Source organism: Scyliorhinus torazame, chromosome 19 (assembly GCF_047496885.1).
Source record: "Scyliorhinus torazame isolate Kashiwa2021f chromosome 19, sScyTor2.1, whole genome shotgun sequence".
Classification (NCBI taxonomy): domain Eukaryota; kingdom Metazoa; phylum Chordata; class Chondrichthyes; order Carcharhiniformes; family Scyliorhinidae; genus Scyliorhinus; species Scyliorhinus torazame.
The window spans coordinates 77,293,853-77,314,007 of record NC_092725.1 but is presented as its reverse complement, the minus strand read 5'-3'; the positions used below and the strand labels follow the sequence as shown (position 1 = coordinate 77,314,007).

The window sequence follows — 20,155 nt, the reverse complement described above, 5'->3', positions numbered from 1 at the left end:
ATTCCATCTGGCCAGCCTCCATTCCTGCTCCCGCAGCTACTAATTGGCCTCCAAACCCAACTCCAAAGCAATCAACATGTTGTCCCCAGGTAAGGATCTGGAACCAGCTCTAACTTCAGTCTCCCATCCCAAACACAAACATTTATGTATAAATAAGAACATCCATTTTCTATTATACAAGTCAAAATAGATCTGAAATTCCAACTATTTAATGCAGTGAAACAAAATCAGAAAGGCATAGGAAGCAGTTTAGGTAAATTAGCACACAATCAAATCCTTAAGAACCCCCCCCCCCCCCCCGAAACATTACCAATGATGGCTCTGGTAAATGATAGCTCCTCTCCATTTTCCGTTTCATACAGCATGGTGACCCTTGCAGTAGATGACACTGGATACCCTATATGAGCACCATGAATCAAGTCCTTGATGTGCTTCACTCTGAGACAAGCAGTTCTCTCTCCCATAACAAAACTGATAGCATCCATTACATTGGATTTCCCTGTAGGTGAAAGCAAAAACCTATCTTGCAAATTATAGAAATATTCACAGTATCACAGAACAAAGGCAATACTTTTTAGGGTAATATCACACACAACTGTGAATGCAAGCAATACTCAATTACATTTTCCCAGTTAAAACATAAATTACACATTTGCTGCAAAGCATTTCATTGATCTGGGGCAGGATTCTCCGTTTCTGAGACTAAGTGTTGACGCCAACACAGAATTCGTGGACTTTCATGACAGAAAAACTGCCGCCATACCTGGGCGGATTCCGCTGCTATTGGAGGGGCTAGCACCGGTGCCAAGAGGAACACAATCGATTCCAAATGAAAAACGGTGTAGGATTCGCCAGGTCGGTGATGGACACCCGAGAGGCTTACAAGCTGCAGCCGCACATATACATTACACTCCCCACACACACTGATCCCAGCGAACAAGTTGGCACAAGTTGTGCTGGAACGCGGCCGAACAGATGATGGGTTGGATGGGGCCAGAGGGAACCGGGGGAGGGGGGGTGAAACCTATATTACCCGTGGCACTAGTTCCAAGTGGGCTGTTAGCGGTGTGCGCAGCTGCATGGCTGCCTTGCCGGCTGCGGCAATGGTAGTCCATGCCCGCCCACCCCAAGCCCACCCCCCACTACACCCCCGACACTGGCAGAGGCCCCCCAGCCAGTGGCACAACTATGGCGATGTTGAACACTTTCCGTACCCCTCTCGCTCTCCCTCAGCAGCCACGACGCCGGTTTCACAATTTTTAAAAGCACAAGTGAACCATGCCATTGGAAACTCAGCTCGTCGGAGGCAGAGAATCACGGAGGCCCCGGAGAATACCGGGTCGGGCCCGCTAATGATATACAAACGGTGTCCAGTGTACGTGCTTTCCGGAACACATCGATGCCATTGTCGAGATGTTGGAGCATTACGATTTGGCGTCAAATCAGCACCTGCTGCGATTTTGGCGTCGGAACGGATTCTCCGACCAATTGCCTTTCCCAATTTCAGCGTCAGCTAACGGAGAATCCCGCCCATAGTCTTTCACAATCACGAGATGTCCCAAATTGTTAGGAATATTAAAAGGAGGCATTTATTAAAGCAGAGTTTCCCAAATGTCACCAACCTTTTGACCTCTAAAGGAACCACGGATTATATTCTTGGGTTCCCAGGCCTTGGCACTTGGCAAGCCCCCCGCACAGCCTGAGCTCTTCTCTGGTTCCGCCCCCACCCCTCGGCCACCACGGCTCTTCTTGGGCCTCCCTGGCCTCAGCTCTTCCCATTTGGATACGTTGCAGAATATTGAAACAAGTGGTGCGTGTAGAATATCAGACAAATCAGATCAAATAAGTTCTGTCATTATAAAAGATAGAGGGCGCGATACTCCGAAATGGAGACAGAGTGTTTGCGCCATCGTGAACGCCGTCGCGTTTCACGACGGTGCGAAACTTGCTTTGTTTGCGCTTTCAGTTTGGGGAGCTGGCGCCATGATGTCTGGAGCTAGATCGGTTGCTTGTGTCTCTTTCCTTTGTTCCCGGAGATGGGCCAGCAATATGTTAATTGCCCTACAGTTTCAGTCCTGTTTGGGAGCTGTTTCTTCAATATGCATACAGGCTCTGTGCCTGCTTGCTTTCTTAACATTGTCCATAGTTCCCTAGTCATTGCGATCATCCATTTTGTATTCTGGAAGTGGCCAGCCCAGATGGCTACAAGACTCACCAGCTTGTGGAAATATCTGATCTACACCCAGCCTGTCTCGCCCCGTTAAAAGTTTTGTAAGTTTTCAGAGCTCATCTCCTCATTCTTCAAAACTCTAGGGAATAGACCTAGACGCCTCAATTTCTCCTTTCAGACAATCCTGCCATCCCAGGGATTAGTTGGTGAATAAAAGCAAAATACTGTGGATGCTGGAAATCTGAAATAAAAACACTCAGCAGGTCTGGCAGCATCCGTGAAGAGCAAAACAGAGTTAATGTCTCAAGTATGTATGACTCTTTTTCAGAACTGAACTGGACAGAAATGTGATGGATTATATAGTTGTTGTTTTTTTTTGGGGGGGGGGAAGCAAAATAAGTTACAGGTGGCCCTGAGGGGGAGAGGGTTGGGGGATAAAAAATTAAAATGGAGGAGAAAGTTCATGGTCTGCAAGTTGTTGAACTTAATGTGAAGTCCAAAAGGCTGTAAATTGCTTAATCAAAAGGGGAGGATGTGAGTTCAGAAGGCTATGTTGCCTACATGGTTTTGGACAGCTCTTTTTTTTCGAATTTAAAGTTCCCAATTCTTCAACTCTGCACATCTTTGGATTGTGGGGTGAGACCCACGCAGACATGGGAAGAATGTGCAAACTCCACACGGCCAGTGACCTGGGGTGGTATCAAACCCGGGTCCTCGGCACTGTGAGGCAGCAGTGCTAACTACTGCACCAACCTGGTTCTGGACATATCTTAAGGGCTGGGCGGAACTTTGGAGTGGATGAGAGTTTAATTGTCACAGTCCAGATAGGAACCAATGTCTTAGGTAGGACTAGGAATGGGGTTCTCCTTGGACAGTGTGAGGAGCTGGGCACCAAATTAAGGAGCAGAACCCCAGAGGTAATAATTTCTGTCATGTGCCAATTGGCAGAGGGCACATAAGATGAATTAAATTAATACTTGGCTCAACGGTTGGTGTGGGTCACTGGCACAGTACTAGGTAAAGTGGGGGCTGTACCATTAGGGGTCTGCACCTGAACCATGAACCATGCTGGGACCAGTGTTCTAGCAAACCCTATAACTAGGGAAATAGAGAGGGCTTTAAACTAAACAAGGGGGTAAGGGATCGAGCTCAGGGCGAAGTAGAAAATCAAGGGGTAGAGTTAAGACAGGCGAGAAAAATAGTAATATGGGAAATTAAGGACAGAGAATGGCAAGATGGCACTGGTGCAATAGTTAGAGATGACCTTGGTTCAGAGATCAGGATGTGGAATCGGTTTGGGTGGAGATGAGGAACAGTAGGGGAAAGAAATTGCAAGTGGGAGTGGTCGACAGGCCCCAGAACATTAACCATAATGTAGGTATAAGTATGCAAGAAAAAATATTGGGTGCTTGTGATAAAAGGATGGCAATAATCATGGGTGATTTTATTGTACTCATAAACAGGAAACATAAGTTAAAAATCCACCTTATACTCCAAAATTCTCAGTAAGTACACTAATTAATGTAAACTAATAAACCAAATGTCGTCAGACACACACAAAAATAAGTGACAGGTGACACCCAAAACAACTTCTACGGATTTCTGATCAATTCCCCCCTTCCCCAGATGCTTTTCATGCTTTGAGCCAACTGGTTTCACTGGATCGGTCTTCCACACAAGGGTTTCTAATCTCCACTCTTGAAGAACACACCTTGGAATCTTCCCCCAAACAATACTTTCTCTCATATTTCTTCACCAAGGATCCACCTCCGGGGTTTCAACCTCTCCTTCTAGTATTCCTCTGCCCTGGAGCGCTATGTGGATTTAAGCTTAGTCTTCCACACAATCTCTCAGATGCCCAGCCATTCCAACAGAACACCACTGCTTTATAGACCAATAGTAAGGAGTCATCAACCTTCTGGTCAGCTTGGATCTCTGGCTTTTTACAAGCACACTTCGCATTCCATCTGCTTTCTGCAGCTTTTGCCTGTTTGGAGACTCCCTCTGTTCCTCGCTCTTAATTTCATTGAACTGAAGTTTTATTCCATTGTCATGTTCTTTGTTCCTTTGACTAGAAGCTCTTATTGGAACATGCTTCTGTCCCTCTTTCTGGGCTCAGGACTTTTCTGTTTTTCAGTTTAGGGCCTGCTCCCTGCAATCTCTCTTCATGTCTGCCCATCCCAGCTGTTTCTCTGCACTGATGGTGCTTTCTGGGTCACCGTCTCCAAACTGGATGCAAACTGCTTTTGCTGTGGTTTGACCCCTGGTTGCTAGGTAACAGCCCAGGAGTTTATGCTGTTTTTGCTTTAGAGTTCTAAAACCCTCATTAAAATGCAGACATTTTTTAAAGTGGAATTAAAACTGAGGTTCTTCCTTTTCTTAACACACAAAACAGAAACACAAATCAAGCTTAATCTTAAAGCTATACTTTATACCCAACACTCACAAATGCAACATAATTTGCTAAAACTTAAAATTTATACCCTAACAGGTAGGGACAGAGAAAAAAAACTAAGAACACACCAACAGTCAAGACTAGATGTTGACAAGATTTTAAAAATACATAGCTAAAGGCTCTGTATCTGAATGAACGTAGCATTCATAACAAAGTTAATTAATTATAGCAAAATCTAAAGTCAATAAATATGTGCTGATAGCCATTACGGATAAGTGGTTGCAGGATAACAAGGATAGGATCTTGAATCCAAAGAGAAAATGCTGGAAAATCTCAGCAGGTCTGGCAGCATCTACAGGGAAAGAAAAGAGCTAACGTTTCGAGTCCAGATGACCCTTTGTCAAAGCTACAATACAGAGAAAGTGGGAATTATTTATACTGTGGAGTGAGAATGAAAGAGGAGTCCACAGAAACCCAGGGCAACGTTTCTGATTATAAGGCTAGTTTTTAAACTTAACTAAGGGCAACTATGTGGGCATGAAAGCTGAGCTAGTTGAAATGAACTGAGATATTAGGCTAGGAGATAGATCAATAGAGAAGCAGTGGCAGAGATTTTTTATCAAGTGTTTTTATTGGCATTTCATTATTTATATTAGTGCATGCGAAACATATTGGGAAAGACATGTTAATACTTAATGGAGAACGACAAAACAAGCTAATCATAAATAGCAGAAAATGGAGAAAACACAATAGCTAGTGCTTTAACATGCACATATCAATACCACTACAGCAAAGAGTAACCGGTGATCTATTTACAGTGCTGCGAAGTTATGATGCAAGCACATGGCTTTATTCTCTGAGCCCTCTTTCATTTCTGTGTTTCCTGGGCCAACCTGTTATTCCCTTGTTGTCCTGGTCTGTCCAGAATGGGTGCCTGCACCCCTCAGCATGCAAGGCCTCTGTCCCTTTATGGTTGGGTCCTCCACCCCCCCCGCTTCTCTGATTCTTCCTCCTTCCTCCACCTTCCCCCTCCTCCCTCCCTCTTTTTTAACATAAATTTAGAGTACCCAATTATTGTCTTCCAATTAGGGGCAATTTTGTGTGGCCAATCCACCTAACCTGCACATCTTTGGGTTGTGGGGGCGAAACCTACGCAAACACGGGGAGTGTGCAAATTCCACATGGACAGACACCCAGAACCGGGATCGAACCTGGGACCTCAGCGGCGTGAGGCAGCAATGCTAACCAATGTGCCACCGTGCTGCCCACCCCTCCCCACTTTCTTGCTCCTCCCCCCATCCCTCACACCCCAGTTGCTGGTTACAAACAGATCCTCAAAGAGGCTGGTGAATTTTTTTCACGTATGGTAGAATCTTTCTCAGACCCCTAATTCCAAATTTTATTTTTTCCAATTTTAGGAACTCCGCTAGGTCGGCGAGCCAGTCTAAGGCCATGGGTGGTGCAGCCGACCTCTATCCGAGCAGAAGCCTCTGCTGGGCGATCAGGGAGACGAAGGCCAGAGCATTGGCCCCTCTCCCCGTAAAGAGTTCTGGATGCTCAGATAGCCCGAAAACCACCACAAATGGGCGTGGCTCCAACTTCACTCCAACCACCCTGGACATGGCCTCGAAGAAGGCGGTCCAGAATCCATTGAGTCTGGGGTAGGACCAGATCATGTGGGTGTGGTTGGTTGGACTCATCTGACAATCACACTTATCCTTCACCTCCAGGAAGAACCTGCTCATCCATATTCTAGTTAGGTGCACTCTGTGCACCACATTTAGTTGTGTTAGGCTCAGCAATGTGCATGAGGTGGAGTTGATCCTGTGCAGTGCCTCGATCCAGAGTCCTCTCCCTACCTCCCCCAGTTCCTCAAAAAAATTTTGTCGCGTTTCATCAAGCGGGGCCCTTACCTCTTCCAAAAGTCTTCCGTACATGTCACTGCATTTATCTCCCCATAGCCAGGCTGGTGCTAACACCCTGTCCAGTAGGGTGTGTCTGGGTTGCTGGGTCTCGGTCTCTTTGCAGAGAATGTCTCACGGCTGCAGGTAATTGAAGTTCATTACCTTTCAGCAGTTGAACAAAGAACAAAGAAAAGAACAGCACAGGAACAGGCCCTTTGGGCACAGCAACAGGCCCTTCATGCACCGCAACAGGCCCTTTGTGCACAGCAACAGGCCCTTTGTGCACAGCAACAGGCCCTTTGTGCACAGCAACAGGCCCTTTGTGCACAGCAACAGGCCCTTTGTGCACAGCAACAGGCCCTTCGGTCTCTGAAGCTTCTCTGATAGTTCCCCAGGGTCGCTCTACCATCCACATACATGTCCCTCACCGTCAGTACCCCTCCATCCTCTTTCCATGTCTTGAAAGTGGCGTCTATCCTTGCAGGTGTGAATTTATGATTCTTGCAGATGGGGATCCGCAACTGACAAGCCACTGAGTTTAAAGTTGTGCCTGAACTGGTTCCAGACCCTTAATGTGGCTACTAATACCGGGTTCCTTGAATTTGTGTTTGGGGAGGGCCAGGACTGAGTGGTGGTCAGTGCTTGGAGGGATGTCCCCGTACAGGTGGCCTCCTCCATCTGGACCCATTCTGCCTCTGGCACTCCCAACCACCCCTGCACTCTCTCTGCGTTTGCTGCCCAGTAGTACAATAGGAGGTTCAGCAGGGCCAGGCCTCCCATGTGTCGCCCTTTCTGTAGGACATCTTTCTGTACCCTAGAATTCTGTCCCATGATTAATTTGTCAACCTGGTGAAGAGTGATTTGGGGACGTGGGAGCCATTCACCCATCTGTTCTGGGACCTGTTTGCGACCAACAAACAAGCAGAAGGATAGCCAAGAATCAGGGGAAAGTAGCCAAGGCATGAGAAGGGGGGGAATAACCTTGGGGGGCGGCGGGGGGGGCAGCTAAACCTAAGAGAAAAGAAAAGTGAACCGCAGGGAAAGAGAAGGGGGAAGAGGAAAGGAGGAGGAGACAGGGAAAAATAGAAGGGAACCAGAGGGGGGGGGGGGAAATGAAAGCCGGAGGGAGAGCACAGGAAACAACAACAACCCCGGTAACAGAGAGCAAGAAAATACGGGAGAAAGACGGGACGAACGGCCGAAGCGGAGGTGAAGGCGCAACAACAGCAATGAAAACTGACCGGGAGAAGCAAGCAACAACACCAGATCCATCCTTGTATTGCTCTCTCTAAATTGGATATAATTATCGTCATTGTCTCTCCAGTACCCAAATGTATATATACCTCCCCAGTGTTTACACCCCACAAACTTTTGTTAAACGTGATTTTGCTAACTGTATAGAGTTGCTGTTTTTGAGCTGGTGTACAATATCTTATCAGTTTTTGTCTGTTTTATTCTGTGCGCATAACTGTAAATATATTATGTTCAAAAACCCAATAAAAATTTTTTTTAAAGGAGTAATCGGAATAAGAAGAGTACGTTCACTTTTATCGTCTGCACCATTTCCGCTAGGGATAGTGGGAGTGAGTCCTATCTTCGCACATCCCTCTTCACTTCCTCCACCCGCTGGACAGGTTACATTTATGGAGCTGCATCCAGTCCTGGGCTATCTGTATCCCCAAGTACTTGCATTTACTCGGGGTCAGTTTAAACGTTAATGCAGACAGCTCAGTTCCTCCCTGGGGGTTCACTGCGAAAATTTTGCTCTTTCCCAAGTGAGTTTGTAACCGGAGAAGGCTCCGAACTCCCTCAGGTCTGTTATCTTGCCCATGTTGGCCAGGGGGTTCGACGTTTAGAAGAGTAGGTCATCCACATAGGGTGAATCTCTGTGCTCCCTGTCTCCTCTCAAAATCTCCCCTCCCCCACTCTCCTCCCCCCCACCACCACCCCCCCCCCACCCCCACTCTCTCCCCCCCCACCCCCACTCTCTCCCCCCCACCCCACTCTCTCTCCCCCCCTACCCCACTCTCTCCCCCCCTACCCCCACTCTCTCGCCCCCCCCCACCCACCCCCACTCTCTCTCCCCCCCCCCACCCACCCCCACTCTCTTCCCCCCTCCACCCACCCCCCACTCTCTCCCCCCCCCCCCCACCCCACCCACAGACAGGCCAGCTCCACGCACTCTGACATCACTGCAGTAATAAACACCCATTTCTTAAAGGTACTCTCACTACAGATACTTGTATACACACCCATTTATAAACACCCATTTCTTAAAGGTACTCTCACATGACACTGGTCTCAAATCCACCACCCCACCTGTTGCCCATATCCCTTTTAACCTGTTTTTTAATCAAAAATATATCTATCTCTTTCTTATAAATCAGATTCCACCGCACTTTGAGACAGTATCACAAATTCACCACCCTCTACGAGAAGTCGTTCCTTCTGATCTCAGTTCTAAATCTACCGACTCTCAAACTATATCCGTAACCCCTTCTTCTAGATTTTCCCACAAGGGGGAAATGTTTTGTCTACATTTACTTTATCAATCCCATTTGGTATTCTATACACCTCGATCAGGTCCCCTTTCATCCTTCTAAACTCCAGCAAGTATAAGCCCAAACTGTTTAATCTCTCCTTGTAGGTCAACCCTTTCATCCCTGGAATCATTCTGGTGAACCTCCTCTGAACTGCCTCCAATGCCACATCCTTCCTCAAATAAGGAGACCAAAACTGGACACAATACTCCAGATGTGGTCTCACCAACATCCTGTACAATTGCAACAACACTTCTCTACTTTTGCAATAAATGGTAACATTCAATTTGCCTTTTTAATTACACGTTGTACTTGCGTATATCGGCTGCCTGCGATTCATGAACCAAGACACCAAGGCCCCTCTGGAATCTGCTTTCCATTTAGATAATAATTTGCCTATTTTTTTGGTCAAAATGGATAATCTCAGTTTTCTACATTAAACTCAATCTGCCAAATATTTGCCCAATCTCCTAGCCTATCTATATAGAATCATATAATTTACAATGCAGAAGCACGCCATTCAGCCCATCGAGTCTACGCCGGCCCCTGAAAGTGCACCCTACTTCAGTCCACACCTCCACCCCATCCCAACAACCCCACCTAACATTTGGACACTAAGGGGCAATTTAGCATGGCCAATCCACCTAAACTGCACATCTTTGGACTGTGGGAGGAAACCCAAGCAGACACGGGGAGAAAATGTAAACTCCACACAGTCACCCGAGGTCAGAATTGTACCTGGATCCCTGGAGCAGTGAGGCAGCATTGCTAACCACTGTGCCACCATATCCGTCTGTAAAATCTTTATCTCCTCTTCATTGCCTGCGTCCCCACCTATTTTAATATCATCCGCATATTTTGCTTATTACACTCTGTCCCTGCTTGCAGATCATTTATGTAAGTTGTAAACAGTTGAGATCCGAGGTGTGAACCCTGCCACACCTGACTAGTTACAGTTTATCATCCAGAGAAGGACCCATTTTATCCCTACTCTCTGCTTTCTGTCAGTCAGCCAATTCTCAATCCAATCTAGTACTCTACCCCCAATCCCCTGCAATCTCATCTGCTGGATCAGTCTTTTATGTGGCACCTTATCAAACACCTTCTGGAAGTCTAGAGATACCACAGGTTCCCCACTGTCCACCTTGCTGGTTACGTCCTCAAAGAACTCGAGCAAGTTTGTGAAGCATGACTTGCCTCTCATAAAATCATGCTGACAATGGTGGATTTGAGCTTTGTCTTTCCAAATGTTCAGTAATCTCAATGATTGATTCCAGCAACTTCTCCACCAGAGGTCAAGCTAATCAGTCTAGTTTCCTACTTTTTGCCTCTCTCCCTTTTTAAATAGGGGCGTCACAGTAGCATGTTTCCAATCCACCGGGACCCTTCCAGAATCCAGGGAATTCTGCAATATCAGAACCAATGCATCTACTATATCTGCTGCCACATCCCTTAATACTCTAGGGTGCAGGCCATCAGGTCCCAGAGACTTATCTATCCTTAATCCCATCAGTTTATTCAACACTGTATCCCTAGTGATGATTATTGCACCAAGTTCCTCTGCATTTTGAAATGTTTATTATCTTCCACGTGAAGACAGAGGCAAAATATTGGTTCAGTGCCTCCGCCATCTGTGTTCCCCATTATTACCTCATCAGTATCGTCCTCTTAAGGGCCAACATTTACTTCAGCTATTCTCTTCATCTTTATATACTTATAGACGTTTTGGTATCTGTGTTTATGTTTTCTGCTAGTTTCCTTTCATAGATCTTATCGCTTTTGATTTAGTAGCCTTTTGCTGAACCTTAAAGTTCTCCCAATCCTCCAGCTTACCGCCAGCTTTTGGAGTAAGGTATGCCCTAGTTGTTGTCTTAAGGGCTGGTTTAGCTCAATGGGCTAGACAGCTGGTTTGTGATGCAGAACAGGCCAGCAGCGCGGGTTCAATTCCCGTAACAGCTTACCCGAACAGGTGCCGGAATGTGGCGACTAGGGGCTTTTCACAGTAACTACATACTTGTGACAATAAAAGGTTATTATTATGCCTTCCTTGACTTCGTTTAGCAATGGAACGTTTTTTTGCCCTTTTTACAATTCCACTTCCTCTCAATCTACTTTAATTGAGTGGAATTTAATATTGCCCTGAAAATCTACCATTGTTCTGCAACTGTACTATCCTCAATTATCTGTCTGCAGTCTACTTGGGGCAGTTTCCTCAGGCCTGGATATTATCTCTGCCCAATGCCTTTCACACTCTGGGGGAGTTGAAATCACTTGATATTATTACCCCATTAATTTTGTGAGATTTGCTTACATATCCGCACCTTTATCTCTCCCTGGCTGTTGGAAGGCCTGTAGTGCACTCCCAGCAACTTGATTGCTCTTTTTGTTTTCAAGTTCCACCCATATGGCCTCAATTGAGGAGTTTGCTAATGTTTCACCCACCTCACTGCAATAATTGACTCCTTTATCAATACTGTGACACCATCTCCTCTTTTACAACCCATCATCTCGCCCAAAGATTCTATCCACCAGAATGTTAAGCCAGTCCTGCATAGTCTTCAACCATGTCTCTGCGATAGCAATATCATATTCCCATGCATTAATCAACACCCTCAGTTCATCAGCTGACTAAGACTAGTCTCCTTGCATTAAAATAAATGTCATCCAATCTTGGCATATTCCCTTGTGCCTTAACATGTCTATCCTTGCTCTGCCTTCCAGACTGACTTAGAGTCATAGACGTTTACAGCATGGAAATAGGCCCTTCGGCCCAGCTTGTCCATGCCGCCCAGTTTCTATCACTAAGCTAGTCCCACTTGCCTGCATTTGGCCCATATCCCTCTATACTCACCCTGCCCATGTAACTGTCTAACTGCTTTTTAAAGACATTTTTTTTACCCGCCTCTACCACTGCCTCGCAGTCCGTTCCAGATGCTCACCATCCTCTGTGTGAAAGAATTTCCCTCAAATTTCCCCTCTGGTCCCTTTTGTTACTCTCCCCTCTCACCTTAAACCTATGCCCTCTAGTTCTAGACTCCTCTACCTTTGGGAAAAGATGTTGACTATCTATCTTATCTGTGCTCATTATTTTATAGACCTCTATAAGATCACCCCTAAGCCTCCTACACTCCAGGGAAAAAAGTTTCAGCCTATCCAGCCTCTCCTTACAATTCAGACCATCAAGTCCTGATAGCATCCTCGCAAATCTCTTCTGCACTCTTTCTAATTTAGCAATATCCTTTCTATAATAGGGTGACCAGAACTGAACACAGTATTCCATGTGTGATCTTACCAATGTCTTTTACAACTTCAACAAGACGTCCCAACTCCTGTATTCAATATCCTGACCAATAAAACCTAGCATGCTGAATGCCTTCTTCACCACCCTGTCCAGCTGCGACTCCATCTTCAAGGAATTATGAACCTGTATCCTCAGATCTCTTTGTTCTGTAACTCTCCCCAACACCCTACCATTAACTGAGTAGGTCAACCTCCACATCCACTCTTTGACTTTGGTCGCCAAGCCAATTTTGTATCCAATTGGCTACCTCACCCTGGATTTTGTGAGATTTAACCTTTTGCAACTACCTAACATGCGGTACCTTGTCAAAGGCCTTGCTAAAGTACATGTAGACAACGTCAACTGCACTGCCCTCATCTACCTTCTTGGTTACCCCTTCAGAAAACTCAATCAAATTCGTGAGGCATGATTTTCCCTTTACCAATCCATGTTGACTTTCCCGAATTAGCCCTCGTCTGTCTAAATGCCTGTAGATCCTGTCCCTCAGAATACCTTCTAACAATTTACCCACTACAGAAGTAAGGCTAACTGGTCTGTAATTCCCAGGCTTATCCCTACAGCCCTTCTTAAACAAGGACACAACATTTGCTACCCTCCACTCTTCAGGCACCACCCCTGTGGCTGTCGATGATTCGAACATCTCAGCTAGGGGGGCGGCAATTTCCTCCCTAGCCTCCCACAACGTCCTGGGATAAATTTCATCAGGTCCCAGGATTTATCCATCTTGATGCGCTTTAATACCTCCAGCACCACCTTCTCTGTAATATGTACACTCCTCAAGACTTCACTTTTTATTTTCCCAATTTCCCTAACATTCTTTCTCAACAGTAAATATTGATGAGAAATATTCATTTAGGACCTCTCTTATCCCTTGTGGTTTTTCTTCTATATTTAGCTTTGCATGACTGCCTACTGTACCTCCACAATGTGACCCATCTCCCTGCCAAATTAGTTTTATCCTTCATGACAAGAGGAATTGAACATAAAAGGAAGGGTGTTATGCTTCAGTTATACAGGGCATTGGTGAGACCACAGGCATGATTCTCCCAAAAATTTCTAATTTCATTTGTGCTGGATTTTTAGGGGGGTTTCCCACCGGCTCTGCCCCCCCTCCCCGGCCCTGAGCTTTGGCAGTGCAACCTGGCACCTGGGCACCCTGGCAGTGCTCCAGCCAGCTTGGCAGTGCCACCCAGACAACTTGGCAGTGAGCAATGCCACCCAGACACCTTGGCAGTGAGCATTGCCAAGGTGCCCGCGCACCAGGGAGAGAGCCAGGGGTCCACCCTGCACTGATCCTGACCACCTAGGGATCTCCAATTGCCTGGGAGATCCCCCCGGAGCCATTCTGCACTGATCAGCGCCTGGCTGCAGCTTTCCTGGAGAGGCCAGTGCATCCCTGGTGAGAAGGTCTTAAGTAGGTTTAAGAACTGGGGGGGGGTCGATGCGAAGGCGGGAGAGGCCGGGGTCAGCAGGAGTCAGCTGACTTAGGGAGTGTGCAAAAGAGCTAGATATGGATCTAGCGGGGGGGGGGGGGGGGGGGGGGGGGGGTATAGGGTTGCTGCTGCATTGGCCAATGGGGAACTGGAAATAGGAGAGGTGGTTGGGGCGGGGGTCCGCCGTCTGGGGGACTGGAGGGTGCGGGAGGCGCGGGCACGTGACTGGCCTAGAAAAGGAGATGGCTAGACCGGGGGGGGGGGGGGTGAGAAGCCCCCCAAGCCAGCTGATAACTTGGAATGTGAGGGGCCTGAATGGGCCGGTTAAGAGTGCCCGCGTGATCGCGCACTTAAAGGGACTGAAGGCAGACGTGGTCATGCTTCAGGAGACACATTTGAAGGTGCCAGGTCAGGTCAGGTTGAGAAAGGGATGGGTAGGACAGGTATTCCATTCGGGGCTGGATGCGAAGAAAAGAGGGGTTGCAATACTGGTGGGGAAGCGGGTGTCGTTTGAGGCCAAGAATATTGTAGTGAATAATGGAGGTCGATACGTGATGGTGAGCGGTAGGTTGCAGGGGGTGTGGGTGGTACTGGTAAACGTTAACGCCCCGAATTGGGATGATGCCGGATTTATGAAGCGCATGCTGGGTCGGATTCCGGGCCTGGAGGCAGGAAGCTTGATAATGGGGGGGGGGGGATTTCAACACGGTGCTGGATCCGGCATTAGATCGCTCCAGATCCAAGACGGGGAAGAGGCCGGCTGCGGCCAAGGTGCTTAGGGGGTTTATGGACCAGATGGGGGGAGTGGATCCATGGAGGTTTGCTAGGCCCCTGGCCAGGGAATTCTCATTCTTTTCCCATGTACATAGAGCCTACTCCCGGATAAAGTTTTTTGTTTTGAGTAGGGCGCTAATCCCAAAAGTGGAAGGAACAGAGTATTCGGCCATAGCCATCTCAGACCACGCCCCGCACTGGGTGGAGCTGGAGTTAGGAGAGGAGAGGGACCACCGCCCGCTGTGGCATCTTGATGTGGGATTACTGGCAGATGAGGTGGTGTGCGGGAGGGTGCAGGGGTGCATTCAGAGATACTTGGAGGCCAATGACAGCGGAGAGGTGCAGGTGGGGGTAGTCTGGGAGGCGTTGAAGGCGGTGGTCAGGGGAGAGTTCATCTCCATTAGGGCCCACAGGGAGAAGAGAGAGGGCAGGGAGAGGTTGGTGGGGGAGATCTTAAGGGTGGACAGGAGATATGCAGAGGCCCCCGAGGAGGGACTACTTAGGGAGCGGCGAAGCCTCCAGACGGAGTTTGACCTGTTGACCACAGGGAAAGCAGAGGCACAGTGGAGGAAAGCACAGGGGGCGACGTACGAGTATGGGGAGAAGGCGAGCCGGATGCTGGCACACCAGCTCCGTAAAAGGGTGGCAGCGAGGGAGATAGGTGGAGTTAAGCATAGCAGGGGGAATACGGTGCGGAGTGCGGTGAGAGTAAATGAGGTATTTAAGGACTTCTATGAGGAGCTGTACAGATCTGAGCCCCCAGCGGGGAAGAGGGGATGCGACGATTCTTGGATCAACTGAGGTTCCCGAGGGTGGAGGAGCAGGAGGTGGCTGGTTTAGAGGCGCCAATTGGGTTGGAGGAGCTGGTTAAAGGATTGGGGAACATGCAGGCGGGGAAGGCCCCGGGGCCAGATGGGTTCCCGGTCGAGTTTTATGGGAAATATATGGACCTGCTAGGCCCGTTGTTAGTAAGGACTTTCAATGAGGCAAGGGAGAGGGGGACCCTGCCCCCGACAATGTCCGGGGCGCTGATCTCGCTGATTCTGAAGCGGGAGAAGGACCCGCTGCAATGTGGGTCGTATAGACCAATCTCGCTCCTCAATGTGGATGCTAAGTTGCTGGCAAAAGTGCTGGCTACGAGAATTGAGGACTGTGTCCCTGGGGTGATTCATGAGGACCAGACGGGATTTGTAAAGGGCAGGCAGCTAAACACTAATGTGCGGAGGCTCCTCAACGTGATTATGATGCCATCGGTGGAGGGAGAGGCGGAGGTAGTGGCAGCTATGGACGCGGAGAAGGCCTTCGACCGGGTGGAGTGGGAGTATCTTTGGGAAGTGTTGCGGAGGTTTGGGTTCGGGGAGGGGTTTATCAGTTGGGTCAGGCTCCTATATAGAGCCCCGGTGGCGAGTGTGGTTACGAATCGGCGGAGGTCGGAGCACTTCCGGCTGTACCGAGGGACGAGGCAGGGGTGTCCCCTGTCCCCCTTGTTGTTTGCATTGGCAATTGAGCCTATGGCCATGGAACTAAGGGAGTCCAGGAAATGGAGGGGGTTGGTCCGAGGGGGAGAGGAACATCGGGTGTCGCTGTATGCGGACGACCTGTTGCTGTATGTGGCAGATCCAGTGGAGGGGATGGTGGAGGTCATGCGGATCTTAAGGGAGTTTGGGGACTTCTCGGGCTATAAGCTCAACGTAGGGAAAAGTGAGCTCTTTGTGGTGCATCCAGGGGACCAGGGAAGGGGGATAGACGACCTACCATTGAAGAGGGCGGAAAGGAACTTTCGGTACTTGGATGGGACGATTGCGAGCAATAGGGGCGCTGGAGGAAAAGCTTGGGTTACCCCCGGGAAATGCGTTCAGGTATATGCAAGTGAGGGCATTTGTGAGGCGGCAGGTGAGGGAATTCCCGTTGCTCCCGGCACAGAGGATTCAGGACAGGGTGATTTCGGGTGCATGGGTCGGAGAAGGCAAGGTTTTGGCGATCTATCAAGAGATGAAAGAAGAGGAGGTTTCGGTAGAGGAGCTAAAGGGCAAGTGGGAGGAGGAGCTTGGGGAGGAGATTGATGAGGGTCTGTGGGCTGATGCCCTGAGTAGGGTTAATTCTTCCTCCTCTTGCGCCAGGCTCAGCCTAATACAATTCAAGGTTGTTCACAGAGCGCATATGACAGGGGCGAGGATGAGTAGGTTCTTTGGAGTGGAGGACAGGTGTGGGAGGTGCTCGGGGAGTCCGGCAAATCACGTCCACATGTTCTGGTCGTGCCCGGCACTGGAGGGGTTTTGGAGGGGTCTTGCGAGGACTATGTCCAAGGTGGTGAAAGTCCAGGTCAAGCCGAGTTGGGGGTTGGCACTATTTGGGGTAATGGACGAGCCGGGAGTGCAGGAGGCGAAAGAGGCCGGTATCCTGGCCTTTGCGTCCCTGGTAGCCCGGCGGAGGATCTTGTTATTATGGAAGGACGCAAAGCCCCCCCAGTGTGGAAGCCTGGATAAATGACATGGCAGTGTTCATTAAGCTGGAGAGGATAAAGTTTGCCTTACGAGGGTCTGTGCAGGGGTTCTTCAGGCAGTGGCAACCGTTCCTAGACTATCTCGCGGAGTGCTAGGAGGAGATCAGCAGCAACCCGGGGGGGGGGGTTCCCCAAGGGTACTTTTGAATGTCATATGGGGGGGTTAATATATGCGGGAGAAACCCAATGTATAAGTAGTTTATTATTTCTGATTGTGGTGTTTGTGTTCTTTCTTCTTTTTGTTATGGGGGGGGGCTTGTTTGTTAAAAAATTTTGTTGGAAAAATTTGAATAAACATATATTTTTTTTAAAAAGTAGGTTTAAGATCTACTTCCAGGAGCGGCGTTTGGTCCTGCCCCTTTTGGGCAGAGTTCCAAATCTGACGCCTCGCAGATTTGAGTGAATCCTGTGAGGCGCAGAGGCTGCTGGGAAGCGTGCGAGTGGACCAGAGAATCGTGCTCCACATCTCAAATAATGGACGTAATTCTCCGGAAAACGTTCAAAGTGTGGTAGCGAGCGGGAATTGCCGCGGGCTTCCCGGCACTCGGCCCAGTGAGGCTGGCAACGCAATTCAACATTAATTGTCCACTTAACGAAGCCTCACGGGCCTCTCGTCACAAATGATGGCTTGCCAGCTGATTCGCCGGGACCGTGCACACCAGCCCCCCACTAACAAGTTTGAGAAGCACTTACTCTGCATTTGCTCAGCCAATCCCAGCCAGCTCGCAACAATGGCACCCAGGAGACTGATCCCAAGATTCGGGGATGCTGACCTGGGGAGGCAGCTAGACACTGGAGGCTAGGAGGGATGTCCTGTTCCCTAGAGGGTCCCGGAGAGTCAGCCACAAAGCAGCCAGTGATGCCTGGGATGAGGTGACGGCAGCTCTCAGCTCAGGAAGTATGACCAGGAGGACTTCAGTGCCGATAAATGATCAACGACCTACACCGGTGGCAGCACGAGTGAGTAGGCACCAACCCCCCCCCATGGGAGCATTCACCCCCAAACTCCCCTGCAACCCTCAGCCCTCCCTCCCCCCACAACACCCATCCCTACTTCTTACCCCCTCTCCCAACACTGTGAACCACGGGTGTGCCTAATGATGCCCTCTCTGTGTCTTCTCAGATAAAGTTCTCCCATAATCGTCGGGAAAAGGTCCAGACTGGCAGAGGGGTGCCAGACATAGGAATCCTCACCTCCTTTAAGGAGCAGGCCCTGGAGGTGACCGGTGTTGCCGAAGATAGATCGGTCAGCCATCTGGCGGACGCAAGAGGTGAGGGGATCTGTCAAATGTGAGTAGTGATTGCCTTACTGAATGACCTATCCCTCCCAATGACCACTGTCCATTCTCCCACAGATCCTCTAGCCGGCGCCGGTCCATCCTGGACAATCCCCCCTCCTAACTCCCAGGTGAACACGTCAGAGGGGAGCTCCCAGGATGCAACTGTAGTTGTGGCACAGCTGTCATAGCCAACCCACATCAGCACAGATACGCACACGTCGGTGGTACATGTTCGTGGACAGGCTTCGGGGACACAATCTGGTGAACACCACACTGCTGATGATGTACATCAGGTGCAGGCAGGAACCTCCAGGCGAGATAGCAGTCGGGGGTCTGCTGGATCCCAGGACCCAGCTGGGTCCCAGCCAGATGCTGAGCCTGTGGTGCAGCGGTACCCAGAGCTGATGGAGACGATAGGGATCAACCTGGGTGTTCAGAGGGGAATGTCAGCATTAGTCCAGCAGATCCAAAGCCAATTGGAGGAGTCCCAGAGGCTAGGGGCGTGAAATGTCACCTAGGTTGGCGACCGCAGTGGAAAACTTGTCCACGACGTTGGCACCATGAGTGAAGGTTTCCAAGGCATTGTGCAATCGGTGACGGACACGGCAGAATGTCCGAATCGCTGGATTATGTCACCCAGTACCAGACTGACCTTGATGAGGTTCTGTGGGACATGTCCTGCTCTCAGATGTGAATGGCCAAGGCGCTGTGGAGCTTGTCCCAGTCGCAGGTGGGCATTGCTGAGGTGTTGCAGAGCATGGCCCAATCAGAGGAGCATCACGGAGGACGTCGACGCTACGGTGCAGACCATGGGGAACCACCAGGACTAGCAGAGCCAAATTATGCAGGTGCAGTTGGGCCTCGCACCACCTGCCCCTCCGTCCCAAGGTGAACCTCAGGGCCCTACGGGTGCCATTCGGGAGGAGGGGGCAGCGGGTGCCGAGCTGGACCCATCCCATGGACAGAGGATGGTGGGCACCAGCTCCCCTGGGGTTCTACCCTCTGATGAGGACGCGTCTTGCAGTCAGCACACGGGATGGGACGGCAAGGCTGTGCATGTGCCACCAACAAGTGAGCTGGGGTCCTCTGGCCCCAGAGGACACCAGCCAGGGGCATCGCAGGCCACGGGACGAGGTCCTCTGATGTGCATCCTGGGGAAACACCAAGACGTAGTAGTGGAGCTAGGAGGGCAAAGCACGTCGAGGATCATGGAGGGCAGGGGGGGTTGGTGGGGTGGCACCCGTAGGGCCCTGGGGTTTGTACAACACATTAAACATCTTTTTTGCAAAATCATTATGATGCCTCTGTCACTTCCTTCTTGGATGCGGGCTGACCCCCGGACCCTTTGCCCATTTCTCCAGGCATCCACTACTCCCTCTCCATGATGGCCCACCTCTGCAGAGTCCCCCATCCCAAGCCGAGGTTCCCCAAACACTGGGGTAGCAAGGCCAGCACCCCAGGGATCTTTGCCTGTGAGCAAAGATAGCTACTCACCTCCTCAGCTCCCCATAGAAGCCCTTCTGCCAGGTTCACGTTTTTCAAAAGGAGTACTAATCGGCGAGACTTGCTGGGGAGACTGCTGAATGACAACAGGCCATTGGATATGGGGTGGCTCTCGTTAATTGTATGGAAATGAGGCTTAAGTGTACCTCGTATGTATCATAATTGATGTTACATTATTATTCGCAGTGTAATTTCCTTCACAAACATCCATGTGTAAAATAATCCAAAATGTATTTGAGAGTGTGCTTCATTAACTGTTAGAAATAGCTGCATTTTTTTTTAAATTTAGAGTACCCAATTCATTTTTTCCAATTAAGAGGCAATTTAGCATGGCCAATCCACCTACCCTGCA

At 49.3% G+C, this 20,155-nt stretch overlaps 1 protein-coding gene across 1 annotated transcript in view; it reads right to left on the bottom strand.

Moving 5' to 3' along the window:
* The window catches only part of LOC140396240 (structural maintenance of chromosomes protein 1B-like), a 367,818-nt gene that overhangs the window by 343,027 nt on the left and 4,636 nt on the right, over window positions 1-20,155 (bottom strand). Inside the window, exon 2 of the mRNA XM_072484572.1 lies at window positions 311-499. Within this exon, the coding sequence (XP_072340673.1) occupies window positions 311-499 (189 nt within the window). The remainder of the gene's footprint in view (window positions 1-310; window positions 500-20,155) is intronic.